Here is a 17,975-nt window from a genome sequence, read left to right as displayed (position 1 = left end):
TGAGGCATTTTCATCCGTTCTCAGAACAAAATTTTAATCGATATTTAAAATTTTGGAGAATTTCTGTAAATTTCTTTACACTAACAATGTACGAGTATAGCTAAAGCTGTTGTTGCTCCGACTACAAAATATTACGACTCTTCAATATTTGACTGAATGTCCAATGACCAACTACATGAAGGACATCAGTTTGCAGAAATGAGGAAACAACATGGTCGTCAGTCTCGTTTTCTGCAAACTGATTCATTAATTCAGCGCCTAGATACTGATATCATGACAGCATAATACACACATCAAAAATGTTTTGCATCACCCCGGTTTCCAGAACTCCTTTTGTTTTCTGCAAACTGCCAAGTTCTATCTATCTGCATAGCTATTCCATAAAATGTAACAAGTACAGTTTTCTTCCTTCTTTTGGATTGGGGTGGCATATGTATCTATCGTGAAGTGCTCCTTTTCGTGACCTAGTTGTCTACAGAAGTACGTCACGTTCTGGTATCGGCTGTAGAATTCCTGCAATCTGTAGTTACAAAGACTGCCAACTGGGGCAGTGAGGGTGCTGTCAGCAATGGCGCCTGTCTGTCCAGAGTTGCTACAAGCGCTCATCTGACGATACCTGGATAGGGGAATGCACAGAAGGTTGAAAGAACGGAAATGTGTAAAGTAGTGAGATTTGCCAAGGCATCCCATACGTGGGGGTATTCAACACTGTCTGTCAGATCGTAACATGTTTCATGTCAGCAGCATTACAGCCAGATGAAGATCATGAGATTTGAGATTGTGCTTTGCTTCTCTGTAGTTAAACAAGAACTGCTTTTACAATTACAGATGACCAGCACATAAGGTAATGCGAATTATACTACCAGTATGACACAATAATAAAATATATGAACTATTCCATTATTGCAGCAAACGCAGAAATAGATACCGTCTTATATCATAGAAACATATTCTTATCTTATAATCTGGAAAGTTGGCTGTGTCCTTTTCCTTTATAAGAATTTAACTGATTTTTATTCTATTGACGATGATGCTTCAGCTGCATTATGACATAGGACCATGAACAATTATCATTATAACAGTTGTATGATTGTGCTGTATTCTATCAATGTATAGAATTGCTTGTCTAATCATTTGTGTGTCAAGTCTGTGTGGCAGGCACCTTGAATGAATGGCTGCTTAACCCCAATTGCCTCGCACAGCACAGAATACGAAGTCTATGATAATGAGACCACTGTATTTGGGTCCTACTTAAAGGTGAGTACAAATGATGGACTGCAGTATTCACTTTTGCATTCTTTATTTAGAACAATATCACAGACAGATGCAGAGAGTCATTTCAGCATTATTGCAGAGATGTTTGTTGAACTGAATCCTTCACGATAGCATCTCCACGAGCTGCTGCTTGCCGTTTTGCCTGGCGATGACCCAGGGTTCGTGCCCGTGTGCGTCCCTGGCCCCAGTGTCAGCCCCTGCATTGAGCAGCACAGCCGCCACCTTTGTGTGGCCGCATCTTGCTGCACAGTGCAGCGGCGTCCACCCATACTTATCCCTGGCATCGGGGTCAGCAGAGGAGTCCAGCAATAGCCGTGTCACAGCCACGTGACCGCGGTATGCAGCCCAGTGCAGTGGCGTGGTCTGCCTGCTGTCCCCGACATCCACCTCTGCTCCACCTTCCAACAGACATGTTACTGCTTCCAGGTGTCCCCTCTCAGCTGCCCAGTGCAGAGCAGTCCACATGTCCTCGTCCCTCGCCCCCACTTTCGCCCCTGTCGCAAGAAGCACCCTGAGCTCCTCCACCGCCCCCTCCTTAGCTGCCTGGATCAGTCCTCGGCTAATCTTCTTTCCAGGAAGGCTCCTGCACAAAACATAAAAATTCTCACACCTTCCTGAAAACACACACTTAATAAAGAAAACATACAACCAAAAATGTATACATATGTCCAACAACGAGCCTACTATATTCCCCTTCTATGATACGAAACTCGTATATTAAGGTATAGTGGTTCTGTCTTCAACCACTATCCATTAAAAGTTTGTTTATGCAACCTCTCAAGATTTTCATCTGTCAAATTCCGACACGCTGATTGCTGTAACTCACTTTCTTTCAACTCGGGGTGCTGTTTCTTAGCAGTCATTATATCTGCTACAATAGATGCTTCAGGAAGCTTATACTAGTTCTCAGTGAAACTATCAAAGATTACACACAAAACAATTTACTTTTACATGTTAAAGACTTTCCTGACATTAAAGCAAAATCCTTCAAACCTCTTATTGGTATATTTGGTGACCTGTATCAGCAAATTTTGCCAGCTTCTGTTTCACAGAAAAGAAATTCATCGAAACATTTTACATGTAACAATGGCACGTAATCTACTACTTCTCCATCGTGTGTGTGTGTGTGTGTGTGTGTGTGTGTACAACTGAAGCCTGTAACAGTGTACAGTCTTCTACATGAACATATTTGAAAAAACAGGGAAACACCGACACACACACACAAAGTGTCACTTGTATCTGACAAGTTCACTACAGTCATCCTAGAAAAGAATACATATTGTAAAATACGTGTGGCATGTGCTGGTAACTAAAATGTGGCAACTTCTGGACAAACAAAGCAAATAAATGATATGTACTTTTCTTATTCTGCCAAGAGATTTATTACAACTTATCAACATAATATTCATCTTCCATATGCCCAGATCCATTCTGTTAAAATATCAGATGCGCACTAAAATGGTAATACGACTGTTCCAGTTAAAATAAATCCATGAAATGGAATGAAAAATTAATGAACTCTTACATACATCATGTACTCTCGATGAATAAGTTTTTTGAAAATTTATGTAACATTCCATAACCTGTCCTATTGAATAATGAGGTAGAGAATGTGAATCATGAAAAAGTCTACAATATTTAACAGCCTGCAAATCGTGTTGACTCCCATAGTGCTTTACTAGGTCCACCAATGGTTGTGCTGGTTGTGGTGGTGGTGGTGGTGGTTGTGGTGCTTGTGCTCCACTGCCTATCTCTGTTGTGTCCACTGGTTTACAGGGGACAACAGTGACATTTACTACATAGTAGCAATGTTGCTACTTCATTTTAGAACACAGAGCGCACAGAGATACCAAAATCAAGTTAAAGCATCATGGGACTGTGTATGAATAGACCCTGTTGTTTGGAATCCGAGGCTATGGTAAAGAGCAACTAAGTCGATTCATCTATGTCTACATGTATACCATAAAATGACATGTCATGAGTAAGGGCAAAACGACTCATTTTGACTGATCAACTGACGTAATAAAACCATTTAAAATATTTACAAATACACTGCAATAGCATTACTAATACCATGAAAGAGCTTGGATCCCAATTCCTACCAAATTTTTGCAGTTTGTTAAAATGTTTGTCCGAAAGACTACATGCCCGTCATGGGATAAATAAGCCATGGAAAGGGCCATCAGTATAGTAAACAAGAATGAAATCGGCTGATTGAGAGCAGCCAGACAGTTTGGTGTATCACAGGTGACTTTCAGAAGGCATGCCACAAACGAAGGGTCAGAGGTTTCAGACTACATTTGACGAGGGGTTTATGCAGGATATACTGTCCCAAAGGAACTAGCTTACTAAGCCACAGAACAAAATAGTATCTCTCAAAAATTTAATAAGGACTGACTGACTGAATGGATTTATGCCACACAATCCTGATTTATCTTTAAGGGAGCTGGAAGCTGCTACTTTGGCTCATGCAATGGTATTTAATAGAGTTCAGGTTAACAGATTTTACACGCTATATGAATGTCCTCAATAAAGAAGAATTTCACCGGCATGAATTTATCTGTACTTTCATGTGTGGACATGAGGCAAAAAATTTTTGCAATGACTGGAGAAACAAGTGGGGGTACTTACAAATGTTGAAAGGAGGTTGCACATTACAACATTAGCGTGCATGAATTCTGCTGCTAACTTTATACCTCCAGCTTTACTCTACCCCATAAAAAACCGAAAGAGCAATTAACTGATGGAGTACCTATAAGAACTCTAGAAATAGGGCCAGAAAGTGGATGAATGGCTGGAGAAATTTTTCTAGTTTCATTAAGGTAAGCAAAGAGAATAAAGTGTTTATCACTGATGATGATTGCTGGAATCTCAAACATGTTCAAGTGCTGAAATGTGCCAATGAAAATGGAGTTTCTCTATTTTGCCTACTATCCCACTGTAATTGCCAACTTCAGCCAATACACGTTTGCATTTTTGGGCCCAGGAAGACCCATTATAATGAAAGTTTCAAACCTCCTAGAAACACACCCAACGTCACCCAGTGCCAAATGCGTTAGCTCTTTGCCACTGCATAAGGTATAGAAGCATGTGTGGTTAATACTAAGAGTGGATTTCCTAAGGTTGCTTGACTCACTCCAGGTCACACTGTTGCTGCCCTCTCGTTCGCCTGCATCACTTACCTAGCTGAAATGTCCACACGCAAAAAGGGAGGCTAAGTCAAGGGAAAGTGAAAGTACCACTCAAGCAGGGCTGGGCTTCAGTTCCTAGTCAGCAGAATCTACCCTCTTTTGCGCAAGGCTAAGTATGCAGAGCCTGTGGGTGCCTGGGCACCATTCTACCTCGCCGCCATCACCGAGTACCTAGCAGCTGAGTGCTTGAGCTGGATGGAATCATAGCCTGCAACAATAAGACATACGTCACCCTGCACCACTTGGACCTGCAATCTGCAACAAGCTCCCCTCTGACATCACCACAGAGGCTTTTGTCCTGCCCAACATCCAAGCAATCCTGTTACCAAAGGAGTGTGAGAAGAAGGCATAAACGGTGGCCGCCTCTCTGGCTCATGGGACACACAGTGCTGCATGCTCCCTGTATGCAATGGGCTCGGCCGGCAGCTTGGACGAAAACAATCTTCGCCTGTACATGGTGACCAAAATTCACATCCACCTAAGCGTGACAGCAAATATCCCAATTTTTCTGCATGTTCACATGTTTTACAGAATATTTCACCATCTGAAGAGGAATACTTCCACAAACAGCTTTGAGACTTGTAAAAGATAGCTCTAGATGACTCAAGGCACCATTTGATGAAGTATTTCCAGTTTGTGCTGCAGTACAATGCTCATTAAAGAAACGTAAAATAACTCTGGTTTCTTCTGGCTTTCTGAGTAGCTGTACCAACAACAAGCTTCTAGAAGAAAAAGTGCACCAGTGAAAATTAACTGAGGATTGGCAGATATTTCGACAAGCTTGCAAAAGAATATAGTTAAGCAGGGTGGAAGCCTATAACTCAGATCTCAGTGCAGATGATGACTGTGTTTGTATGAACTGCACTATCTTCTTCCATTCAAGACCAGGGGAATCGTGCATTAAATATACTAGATGTAAGGTATGGGCTCACAGTATGCTGATATCCCAGGTACAGTTATGAATTTTGTGAGAAATCTTTTCAGAAACATATGCATGGATATGTATTAAACCTTCAAGAGGTTTTGGCTTAGGGTGTTTACTTTTTCTGAAAATTGTGCACCATCATTTTGTCCCTATTGTAAGTATAAAATGACACATGAGCATAGTTTCTTGTCTTAATTTTTTCTTAGTATTGTAGTTTCATGTTTAATGATTTCTAATAATTTTTGTGGACGTCCTGGATTTTGAAGTGTTTACATAATAAAAAATGATTAAATTTTTGAATAAAAACAAAACATTAAAATAGTGTGTCATTTCTGGAACTGTTCCCTACAGCATTACAGGTCACTAAGGAATCAATGAAAAAGGAAGTTCTGGAAAAACAAAAGCAAAATGGTTGCTGGAAAAGTGTGAGCATTCAAGATCAAGAGTAAGAAAGGAATTCTGTTGTTAAAAGCAGAGCAGAGCAAGGTTGGAAACAGTATAGTGAAGACCTCTATGAGTGAAAGGAACTATCAGATGACATGACACAAGAAAAAAATGGTCATCAAATAACAAAACATAGGGGACTCAGTATTAGAACTTAAGAAAAGCTTTGGAATACTTGCACACATACAAGACAATCTGGTTGGATAATATTACTTAGGAATTTCTATAACGTTTGGTGAAAGTGACACCCATATGACTGTTCAAGTTGGTTGCACAACCTATGACAAGGGACATACAAGCAGACCTTCAGAAAAAAATGTCATGCAGATACTATAGAAGCAGGCAAAGGCCAATAAGTGAAGAGTTCCACACAATCAGCTTGACAACTCATGCATCCAAATTTATGATGAGAACAACATACAGTAGAATGGTAGGGAAAGTTTAAGATCTATTATAGTCTGATAAGTTTGGATTTAGGAAAGATAAAGGTCTCAGAGAGGCACTTGCACTTGGTAATGGAAGCAATATTTACCAAAAATAAAGGAATGTTCATTGGATTAGTCTACCTTTAGGAAGCTTTGGCAGTGTAAAATGGTGCAACTCGTATAAAATCCTTAAAAATAGTTTAATAAATAGGGGAAATGCAGGTAACATGTAGTTATATACAATAATCGACAGGGAAAAATAGGAATGGAAGAAAGAGGAACTAATTCAAAATATGCTAGAAATGGTTCACCGTAATCGTTTAAAACGAAAATTGAGGTATCACTGCTGCAACTGAAGAGATTCAGGAATAGAATTAAAATTCAGAATGAAAGGATTTCATGATAGGATTCGCTGATGGTATTGTTATCATTAGTAAAAGTGAGAAAGAATTACCAGAGCGGTTGAATGGAATGAACAGTCTAATGAATACAGCATTAGGATTTACAATCAAAAGAAAGATGAATGTATTGGGTAGTAGTAGAAATAACATTGATAACAAAGTTATGAAAATTAAGGACCACACAGCAACAAACATAGACATGAGGGACAATGAAAGTTGCTCCAGCAGGGTAATACGACATTCCTCAGAAAACAAGACTACAAATACCAAACACAGGCCTTAATCTGTAGAAGAAGTATCTGAGAATGTACAACTGGAGCTGAGTAGTGAATGAAAATGAATCGTGCGCTGCGAGAAAAGCAAGAAAAGATAATACCACATTCAGAATGGGAGGCTATAGGAAGATGTGAACTGATAAGAAAGGAACTGTGGAAGTTCTCTACAAAATAGGTGACAAGAAGAAGGGACAGGGTAATAGTATGTGAAGACATCAGGGAATACAGCCATGGTACTACAGGGAGCAGTATTGCTACTCTCATGTGAAGAAACTCAGTTCCTCCCCCCACCCCCATATCTCACATAAACGTAGGTGGTGCTATCAACACTAAATTTCTTGGAACAGCCAGAAAAGTAATCTATAACGGTTACAGTTTCTGCTCTGTATGTGTGTCAATGCTGGGACAGGCTGTTATGCAAAACTGCAGCGGCGCGACCAAGGTGCTCCATATCTTGAGGAGCTGAGGCAGAAGAGGCCTTTTCCACTTTCTTCTGATTTGATTCTTTTAGATCGTGTTTATTGTTACCAGTAGGTATTTAATTCAGAATTCTAGGAAACTTTCTCCTCTCTCATTCTTTCCAATAATCTTATATTGTCTCTTAACTATGTCTTTTTACCTTCCCCTATTACAGCAACCCAATGATTATTAGATGTTTCTCTCTTTTTACATACAGAGATACCTATTCACTATCGTTGTATACTCTCTTACTGTCAGTTGATTTTCTGGGAGTGACAATGGCTTCCTAACCCGAATTATTGTTGCTGTTGTTTTGCTAATTATGACACAAATAAATCACTGAACTCTTCAAAATTACTCCTGGGTTGCTATTCAGTGCTGACCTTTTCCTCAACTTCCTCATCCTGTTGATATCATCACATTCCTCTAACATGCCATCCTTCTTTCCATTTCAGTTCGCTGGTCACGTTAAATCTAGATTCAGGCATCATATTTTCTTTTTCACATTTCCCAGCCTTCCTACAACTCCCCCCTTTCCCCCTCACCACTCCAATCGATGATCTTTGGGACTACCTCGAGTGTGCTGTTCATGCCATGGATTCTAAACTGAGAAGCCTAGTGCAGCTGGCCTGTCTGTACCTTCCAGAAACTCATTGACTCTCTTACCACATATGTTGTGCTGCCAAAGGAGCTTATTCAGGCCTTTGACAGGTTGTCACATTAATGCGATTAGATAGTGATGTGTTTCGAAAACAGCTTCTTTAAAAAAAATGTAGAGCAGTTTTAATACATTTCGTGTTTCAAACATGAATTTTCATGTCATGCTAACCAAACAAGAGAGGATCAGGCTGAATAATTAACAATAGGGGCTAGAAGTTAATTATCAATGATCTAGGGAGTGCAGCCAATTTAACCAAAAGAGAAAATTTCTAGTAAGTAAACAGCACAAAGTATTGCACAAATATTTAAGTCTAGCCAAAAATTTTATTAGCTATCAGAAATTCAGGGGAATATATAACTAAGTGGTGTGGAGCAAATGGAAGTTAAATATCAGTGACTCTTCAATGTTCTGGTTATCGGAGAAGGTACAGCAGCAGCAATGGGTAGGGTAGAGAAGGCCGTCAGCAGCACCCTAACTGAAGGAAATCCTGTGGTAGTTACTGGAGAGTTTGTGAAGATACAGAAAACTTGAAAGACAGGCAGACAAATATGACGCCTTTTCATCAAGGATGCAGGCAAAGCATGCTGACCACTAAACCCCTTCTGTGGGAGTGAGTGTTGCATGTGCTCTGCATGATGGCTAAACTGAGAGAAACAATATGGGGACACTCCACACTGTATGGGAGCACCCAGAGCTGCCGTTAGGCCTGGGTTCTTATCCTTTGAGCTGGTCACAGGTTGCATGCATAATGATCAACCTCACATGGGTGCATAGACGCTCATTTCACCTTTTCTGCGAATCTTCTATACGACAGTTTCATCTGCTGTGCCTTAAATGTAGTTAAAAAGTTTTCTTGTACCGTCTAAAGACAATAAAGGATTGTGCTGAGAAAATTATTTTCAGATTGTAAACACCGAGTTGGGAATAGCAATTGCTCTGAGTATCTACTTTACACGAACTGATTTCCTCAGGTCTATATTAGCTACATCATCAAACGAAAACTGTAAATATATTGTTGCTCAACATGATCTGTGCTGCAGTAGGCTACTTTGTACCAGGTGTTGGTTATGAGTGACACAGTTAGCCCTCATCTTTTCTTGAGTTTACGCAGCGTGACACTATTGCTAGGTATTTAAGTGTGAGTAGCAGTTGCAGAAGACACACTGAACCGCTTTAAACTCTACTTTATGCAAACAGGATTTTAGTGACCTGCACACTGCACAGAATGAGGCCTGAGGCACAGCTCGTCTTGCCCCCAAACTAGACACATCACTGCTTCAGCTTATGTGCTGAGCAACGCATCTTTGTGCCCACAGCAAAATGACTGATGCTGTATACAAAGGGTTTGTACCTTTGTTGAGATACCTGATGCATAAAGCTATAGGGCAACGTTTTGTACACATGCAATTTAACAGTAACAACAAATAAGGAGGGACTGTTTAAAGGTCAAAATTTTTGAAGCTACGAAAACTTGGGCTATTTCATGACATGTGCTGGTAAACACTGTTAAATTTAGAGATATGTCTGAATGTGACAAAACTGCCTATTGGCTTCTGTCGCTGGTTCTTTGGCCGATGTTTGTCTGATGATTTTACTGATGTTACGGCAGCATGATTGGCTGGCATTGTCAAAGCTTCACCCTCCATTGCCGGTGATAAAATGGAGCCGAGCTCACAGCCACAGACCATATGTACCTGTTGCACCAATGTCTGAGGGCTTTTCCGCGGTCATTTCCGGTACAGTTGTACTCTTGCTACCTGCGACGGTCGTTCGCTGCATTACAGGAATCCAGGATCCGTTTACCATAAGGCTTTCCGCTTTATTGTTGAAGCCATTCTCGTGTTTTTCTATTTCTACAGCTTCTCTGAATAAGCGGCTGATTTCTCAAGCTGGCCCAACCTGCAATGTCTCTTATGTTCTTTCATCCTGGTAATGATTGATCGTCCAGTCATCCCATCTGTGGCAGCGAGGTGGGCTCCAGTTCACCACTGGCAGTGGTGAAACTTTGACAATGTTAGCCACTCGTGCTGGCGAAACGTCAGTAAAATCATCAGACGAACATCGGCCAAAGAACCCGAGATATAAGCCAGTAGGCAGTTTGCCAACAAGTGGCGACGTAAGCCTTAAGAATTCCCTTTCAGTCTGCTAGGCAACAAAAGTATTCTGAGGTACCAGCAAATGGCTGTTGTAGGCATCAATGAAGCTGCATTTTGCAGGACAGAGACATCTATACAAACTGAGTGGCAAACATTATAGCCTTGAACACACACACACACACACACAGGTATGGGAATAGAGTTTCACACTTAACAATGGGAAATGCAGGTGATCATCTTGTGTCGCACTTACCTGGTTTCTTTTAGTGGCCCACCGAGCAACTGACTCACTTTGACCACCTCATCAGGGTGGTTGAGGATAGCATCGGCCCAACCCGCTGTGGCAAACACCAGCGAGTTGGCTTTTATGAAGGCGACAGCGACCTCTGCGAGGCTGGGACAGGAGTGCCTCACAGCCAGCACCGCCGTGCGCGCCGCGTTCTCTGCTGACAGCTGACTGGCCAGCTGCTCCTCACACTGGACCTTCAGCCCCCACACGCCGTACCTGTCGGCAGCTGCCAGGAGTTGTGGGGCCATGCGGGGCACCTCGGGAGCACGGGGGGAGTACATGTAGGCGAGCAGCTGGTGCAGCACCGGGCCCTCCACGTCGGGGACTGCGACCACACTGCTGCTGGCCTCCGGCGTGTCCTGGCAGAGCATGGCGGCGAACACGGGGCTCCTGCCTGCCAGGACGGCCCTGTGCGCCACCAGCCGCGTGTCACCGGCCACCAGCGTCACCGTGGCCCCTTCCCCAGCACCCGTAGCAGCAGCCTCTTGCACCTCCTTGGCGGCTGCCATTGTGAACGTTTCTGAAACAAGGCATCACTGAACAGCCATTTGCCCTTACACAGCACCGTAAATTCATGTATTAGGCATAGGTGATCTGTGCTCAGCAGTAGCGGGTAAATATCGCCCATTACATGTCAATCACAACTGCATGACATCCTTCCCTAGCCACAGGTTGTAAGTAGGCTGTTTATGTTTTCTTGTCATTGTATTCTTATGTTATAAAATTTTAATTGACAGCAGTTCATCAAATTAAGTAACTTGTAAGTTCCAATTCACTGCACACGTTTCTGTTGGTCATAGTATATGGAGAAGTAGGGACTGATAGTGTTTGCACGTGTGTTAATAATTCAGCAAGGGACTGGTTAACAGCATTGCTGGTTCTAAGGACAATTCCAAAAAACTTTGTGAGTGCACAAGTGGTGGTTATGGACTTGCTATATTAACTGCAAGACTCTTCACTGGTGATTGTGCACCCGCACAGTCACAACAGATGGCTGCTGGTCGTCTCTACCAGGACTATAGTGGGCCTGTCCACAATTTCTACAAGGACTGCAGTGGGTCTACACCTCTGGTGGCCCACCAATACCACAGTCTCTACCAGGACTACAGTGGGTCTGCTCTGTGATGACCTACCTACCAATATTCTTCAAAACTTCGACTGACTCTGCTGTGGGTTTGCTCTGTTGTGGCCCATTACCTGTCAGCATGTCGAGAGTCAGCACTGTCTTTCCGTTGGAAGGACAACACTACTTCTTCAAGACTGCATGGAAATCCACTACTTCCGTGTGCATTGTCTTTTACTGCTCAGACTTTGAAAAAAAAAAAAAACACTGAAATTTTACTGTGATGAACAATCTGGACTGTCTTTATGGACTGTGAGAAAATTTTAGCTTTTGACCAACATTGTATAAATAAGTGTGTGCATTTGATATCTTTGTTATTGTAATTATGAAAAAAGTTTTCAAATCATTATTGGCCACTGCCCAAAAATATTTTGTAAAATTTTTTGTGGGGAGCATGGGGGCTATGTAAGTAGGCTGTTTATGTTTTCTTATTGGCAACCTTACGTAGCGCTCTGTGTGCTAGTTTGCATTGTTGTCTGCCATTGTAGTGTTGCGCAGCGGCAGCTGGATGTTAACAGCGCATAGCGTTGCCATTGTAGTGTTGCGCAGCGGCAGCTGGATGTTAACAGCTCATAGCGTTGGGCAGTTGGAGGTGAGCCACCAGCAGTGGTGGATGTGGGGAGAGAGATGGCGGAGTTTTGTAATTTGTCATGAACTGCTATATATATTATGACTATTAAGGTAAATACATTGTTTGTTCTCTATTAATATCTTTCATTTGCTAACTATCCCTATCAGTAGTTAGTGCCTTCCGTAGTTTGAATCTTTTATTTAGCTGGCAGTAGTGGCGCTCGCTGTATTGCAGTAGTTCGAGTAATGAAGATTTTTGTGAGGTAAGTGATTTCTGAAAGGTATAGTTTAATGTTACTCAGGGCCATTCTTTTGCAGGGATCTTTGATAGTCAGATTGCGTTGCGCTAAAAACATTGTGTGTCAGTTTAGGCACAGTCGTGTATAAATTGTTCTAAGGGGACGTTTCAAGGTGATAGCCACGTGTCTTCAACAATACAATATCAAACACCTGTATTTCTTACAAGAAGTCGACAGAAAGGGGTGAAGACACTATCTCTGTAATTTCTAGTCGCAGTACAGTGTTACAAAACAATGAAGGTTTTAAATATGGAGATCAGGAGCAATACAAACAAGACCTGGCGAATCTATAGCTCATAATCACTCCAGGTATTTAGGAAACTGCTAGTAATTACCTTTCCTGTTCCACTCCCAAGTAGAGCGACAGTGAAACAAGTACTAGAATGTAGACTTTCACGGCCGGAAATATCATGTCCATTATAATTATCCGGGCTGTTATGCCGTGGTCGGTTGATGAATTCTGTGTCAATTCCCAACGTTTCGTCTCCGACTGCGGGAGACATCTTCAAGGGGGTCAGTAGCTCGATGGAAGGTCCAACACACCCAGTACACTCAGTAGCGAGCCAGTGTGTGTGTTGGACCTTCCATCGAGCTACAGACCCCCTTGAAGATATCTCCCGCAGTCGGAGACGAAACGTTGGGAATCGACACAGAATTCATCAATCGACCACGGCATAACAGCCCGGATAATTATAATGGACAGTGAAACAAGTGTCTATATGCCTCCTTACGAGTCCTAATTCCTAGCATCTTATCTTTGGGTTCTTACGCTAAATGTACGTTGGTAGCAGCAGAATCGTTCTGCTGTCAGCTGCCAAAGCCAATTCTCTACGTAATCTCAATGGTGTTCCTTGAAAGAACATCAGCTTCCCCCCAGGGATTGACATTTGAGTTTCCACAGCAGCTCTGTAACATTTTCTTCAAACCTATTGCTACCAAATGTTAGAAGCCTGCCTCAATTTCTTTGATGCCCTTCCTTCAATCCGACTCGGTGACGATCAACACTCACGCAGTACCCAAGAATAAGTCGCATTACTGTTCCATAGATATCTACTTTACAGGTTATTTACACATTCCTAAAATGTACTGAGTACACGCCTTCCCTTCTACCCTACTTACGTGCTCGTTCTATTTCATATCGCTTTGCAGCGTTACTCCAGGATATTTAATCGACGTGACTGTGAAACAGCACACTTCTAATGCTGTAGTGGAGCACTACTGGGTAGTTTTTCCTACTCATCTGCCATAGCTTACATATTTCTACGTTTAAAGGTAGCTTTCATTCATTATACAAACAAGTAATTTCGTCTAAGTCACCTTGTACATTGCTAAGTCACTCAAAAACACCACCTTTCTGCACCTCAGCCTCATCAGCAAATAGCTGCAGATTGCCGCCCACCCTGTCTGCCAGCTCATTTATGTGTATGGAGGACCACAGGGGTCCTCTCACACCACCCTGCCGATACCCTTGTCACTGATGAACGCTCTTCATCAAGGACAGCATATTAGATTCTGTTATTGAAGAGGTTTTAAATTGTAAGACATTTCCTGGGGCAGATGTGGATTCTGACCACAATCTATTGGTTATGAACTGCAGATTGAAACTAAAGAAACTGCAAAAAGGTGGGAATTTAAGGAGATGGGACCTGGATAAACTGAAAGAACCAGAGGTTGTAGAGAGTTTCAGGGAGAGCATAAGGGAACAATTGACAGGAATGGGGGAAAGAAATACAGTAGAAGAAGAATGGGTAGCTCTGAGGGATGAAGTAGTGAAGGCAGCAGAGGATCAAGTAGGTAAAAAGACGAGGGCTAATAGAAATCCTTGGGTAACAGATGAAATATTGAATTTAATTGATGAAAGGAGAAAATATAAAAATGCAGTAAATGAAGCAGGCAAAAAGGAATACAAACGTCTCAAAAATGATATCGACAGGAAGTGCAAAATGGCTAAGCAGGAATGGCTAGAGGACAAATGTAAGGATGTAGAGGCTTGTCTCACTAGGTGTAAGATAGATACTGCCTACAGGAAAATTAAAGAGACCTTTGAAGAAAAGAGAACCACTTGTATGAATATCAAGAGCTCAGATGGCAACCCAGTTCTAAGCAAAGAAGGGAATGCAGAAAGGTGGAAGGAGTATATAGAAGGTTTATACAAGGGCGAGGTACTTGAGGACAATATTATGGAAATGGAAGAGGATGTAGATGAAGACGAAATGGGAGATAAGATACTGCGTGAAGAGTTTGACAGAGCACTGAAAGACCTGAGTCGAAACAAGGCCCCGGGAGTAGACAACATTCCATTTGAACTACTGATGGCCTCGGGAGAGCCAGTCATGACAAAACTCTACCATCTGGTGAGCACGATGTATGAGACAGGCGAAATACCCTCAGACTTTAAGAAGAATATAATAATTCCAATCCCAAAGAAAGCATGTGTTGACAGATGTGAAAATTACCGAACTATCAGTTTAATAAGTCACAGCTGCAAAATACTAACGCGAATTCTTTACAGACGAATGGAAAAACTAGTAGAAGCCAACCTCGGGGAAGATCAGTTTGGATTCCGTAGAAATGTTGGAACACGTTAGGCAATACTGACCTTACGACTTATCTTAGAAGAAAGATTAAGGAAAGGCAAACCTACGTTTCTAGCATTTGTAGACTTAGAGAAAGCTTTTGACAATGTTGATTGGAATACTCTCTTTCAAATTCTGAAGGTGGCACGGGTAAAATACATGGAGCGAAAGGCTATTTACAGTTTGTACAGAAACCAGATGGCAGTTATAAGAGTCGAGGGGCATGAAAGGGAAGCAGTGGTTGGGAAAGGAGTACGACAGGGTTGTAGCCTATCCCCGATGTTATTCAATCTGTATATTGAGCAAGCAGTAAAGGAAACAAAAGAAAAATTCGGAGTAGGTATTAAAATTCATGGAGAAGAAGTAAAAACTTTGAGGTTCGCCGATGACATTGTAATTCTGTCGGAGACAGCAAAGGACTTGGAAGAGCAGTTGAACGAAATGGACAGTGTCTTGAAAGGAGGATATAAGATGAACATCAACAAAAGTAAAACGAGGATAATGGAATGTAGTCAAATCAAGTCGGGTGATGCTGAGGGAATTAGATTAGGAAATGAGAAACTTAAAGTAGTAAAGGAGTTTTGCTATTTAGGGAGTAAAATAACCGATGATGGTCGAAGTAGAGAGGATATAAAATGTAGACTGGCAATGGCAAGGAAAGCGTTTCTCAAGAAGAGGAATTTGTTAACATCGAGTATAGATTTAAGTGTCAGGAAGTCGTTTCTGAAAGTATTTGTATGGAGTGTAGCCATGTATGGAAGTGAAACATGGACATGGACTGTCTTGTGACAGCCAGAGCGAGAGCACCAGCAGCAGCGAGTACTGTTTGTATAAAGCGTTTATTTTGCATTTTGTTTACGACCTTCTACTAAGGAAGGGATTCTATTTGTGTTTATCTGCTCTGCATAGTAACTAACAGTTCTTGATAAAACTTTACGTAGTTTTCGTGTTAGATTTCTTAGTGTTTTCTTGATCGTTTGGAACAGAAAGCGCCCTAAAACCGTCTTTTGTTTGTTTCGCGGCCGTTAGCCACTAGTCACTTGAATCAGCAGTTGTCTTGTGACAGCCAGAGCGAGAGCACCAGCAGCAGCGAGTACTGTTTGTATAAAGCGTTTTTGTACTTATTTGCTGCGATTAGCTTTTAAATAGTTTTTCTGGGAAAACCTAGCGTAGTTTTCGCGTCTCGTATTTCAGTGAGTGTTTCTTGATTATCAGAGTAGCTCATCAGAAGATTATCTTGGGAATTTGTCACCGTATAGGGTAGGGTAAACATAGTCATGTGTAGGGACTGTGGTTGTTGTGAGCGGACGCAAGGAGAATTGGCCACTCTTCGGGGGCAGGTGGAGGCTTTGTCTGTTAGGCTCATCGAGCTCGAGGCGCAGGCGTCGGCTCGTAGTGGCGTTGGGGCAAATGTGGTGAGACCTATGCCTACTTCGGTGGCCTTGGAATCACATGGAACCCCTGATGTCGCTGCGTCTTCCGGCAGTGAGCATCTTACCGGTCAGCCATCACTCCAGGGTGAATGGCGGACAGTGGTGGGCTCGCGCGTGCCTGGCCGAAAGGCGAAGGTGGGATCTGGCCGCGTGGCAGCTGCCTTACCCCTTTCCAACAGGTACGGGGTGCTTCCTAGTGGTGATGACATCGTTTCCGAGCCACCACAGGATGCCTCGCCTGTTGGGCCAGTGGCCGATTCTCCGGCAAGGTCCCGACAGTCACAGAGGGCGGGCCTATTAGTTATAGGGAGCTCCAACGTTAGGCGGGTTATGGAGCCCCTCAGGAAAATAGCGGGTAGGTCGGGGAAGAATGCCAGTGTGCACTCGGTGTGCTTGCCGGGGGGTCTCGTCCGTAATGTGGAGGAGGCCCTTCCGGCAGCTATTGAACGCACTGGGTGTGACCGGCTGCAGATAGTAGCACATGTCGGAACGAATGACGCCTGCCGCTTGGGTTCTGAGGCCATCCTTGGTTCCTTCCGGCGGCTGGCTGATTTGGTGAAGACAACCAGCATCGCACGCGGAGTGCAAGCTGAGCTTAATATCTGCAGCATAGTGCCCAGAGTCGATCGCGGTCCTCTGGTTTGGAGCCGTGTGGAGGGTCTAAACCAGAGGCTCAGACGACTCTGCGACTATAATGGTTGCAAATTCATCGACCTCCGTTATTGGGTGGAGAACTGTAGGGCCCCCCTAGACAGGTCAGGCGTGCACTACACACCGGAAGCAGCTACTAGGGTAGCAGAGTACGTGTGGCGTGCACACGGGGGTTTTTTAGGTTAGAGGGACCCCCCCTTGGGCGAAACGATAAAATACCTGACGGCTTACCAGAGAGGACATTATCATCGTTGATAAAGAACGTCTGTCCTCAGAGACCAAAAACAGGAAAAGTTAACGTAATATTGGTAAACTGCAGGAGTATCCAGGGCAAGGTTCCTGAATTAGTATCTCTTATTGAAGGAAATAGTGCGCATATAGTATTAGGAACGGAAAGTTGGTTAAAACCGGAAGTGAACAGTAACGAAATCCTAGACACAGAATGGAATATATACCGCAAGGATAGGATAAACGCCAATGGTGGAGGAGTATTTATAGCAGTAAAGAATTCAATAATATCCAGTGAAGTTATTAGTGAATGCGAATGTGAAATAATCTGGGTTAAGCTAAGTATCAAAGGTGGGTCAGATATGATAGTCGGATGCTTCTATAGACCACCTGCATCAGCAACCGTAGTAGTTGAGCGCCTCAGAGAGAACCTGCAGAACGTCGTGAAGAAGTTTCGTGATCATACTATTGTAATAGGGGGAGACTTCAATCTACCAGGTATAGAATGGGATAGTCACACAATCAGAACTGGAGCCAGGGACAGAGACTCTTGTGACATTATCCTGACTGCCTTGTCCGAGAATTACTTCGAGCAGATAGTTAGAGAACCAACTCGTGAAGCTAACGTTTTAGACCTCATAGCAACAAATAGAC

At 42.7% G+C, this 17,975-nt stretch overlaps 1 protein-coding gene across 1 annotated transcript; it reads right to left on the bottom strand.

Annotated features, from left to right (window-relative positions):
• Positions 1–1,300: 1,300 nt before the first annotated feature.
• LOC126143443 (ankyrin repeat domain-containing protein 65-like) lies at positions 1,301–11,417 on the bottom strand. Its single transcript, XM_049915372.1, has 2 exons — positions 10,406–11,417; positions 1,301–1,858 (listed from the first exon to the last, which is right to left on the bottom strand). The coding sequence occupies exons 1-2, from the start codon at positions 10,948–10,950 to the stop codon at positions 1,378–1,380; spliced, it is 1,026 nt and encodes a 341-aa protein (XP_049771329.1). The 5' UTR covers positions 10,951–11,417; the 3' UTR covers positions 1,301–1,377.
• Positions 11,418–17,975: the final 6,558 nt, after the last annotated feature.

Source organism: Schistocerca cancellata, unplaced genomic scaffold (genome assembly GCF_023864275.1).
Source record: "Schistocerca cancellata isolate TAMUIC-IGC-003103 unplaced genomic scaffold, iqSchCanc2.1 HiC_scaffold_799, whole genome shotgun sequence".
In the NCBI taxonomy this organism is placed as follows: Eukaryota; Metazoa; Arthropoda; class Insecta; order Orthoptera; family Acrididae; genus Schistocerca; species Schistocerca cancellata.
The sequence above is the reverse complement of the archived record's forward strand: the minus strand, read 5'-3'. Positions and strand labels throughout refer to the sequence as shown.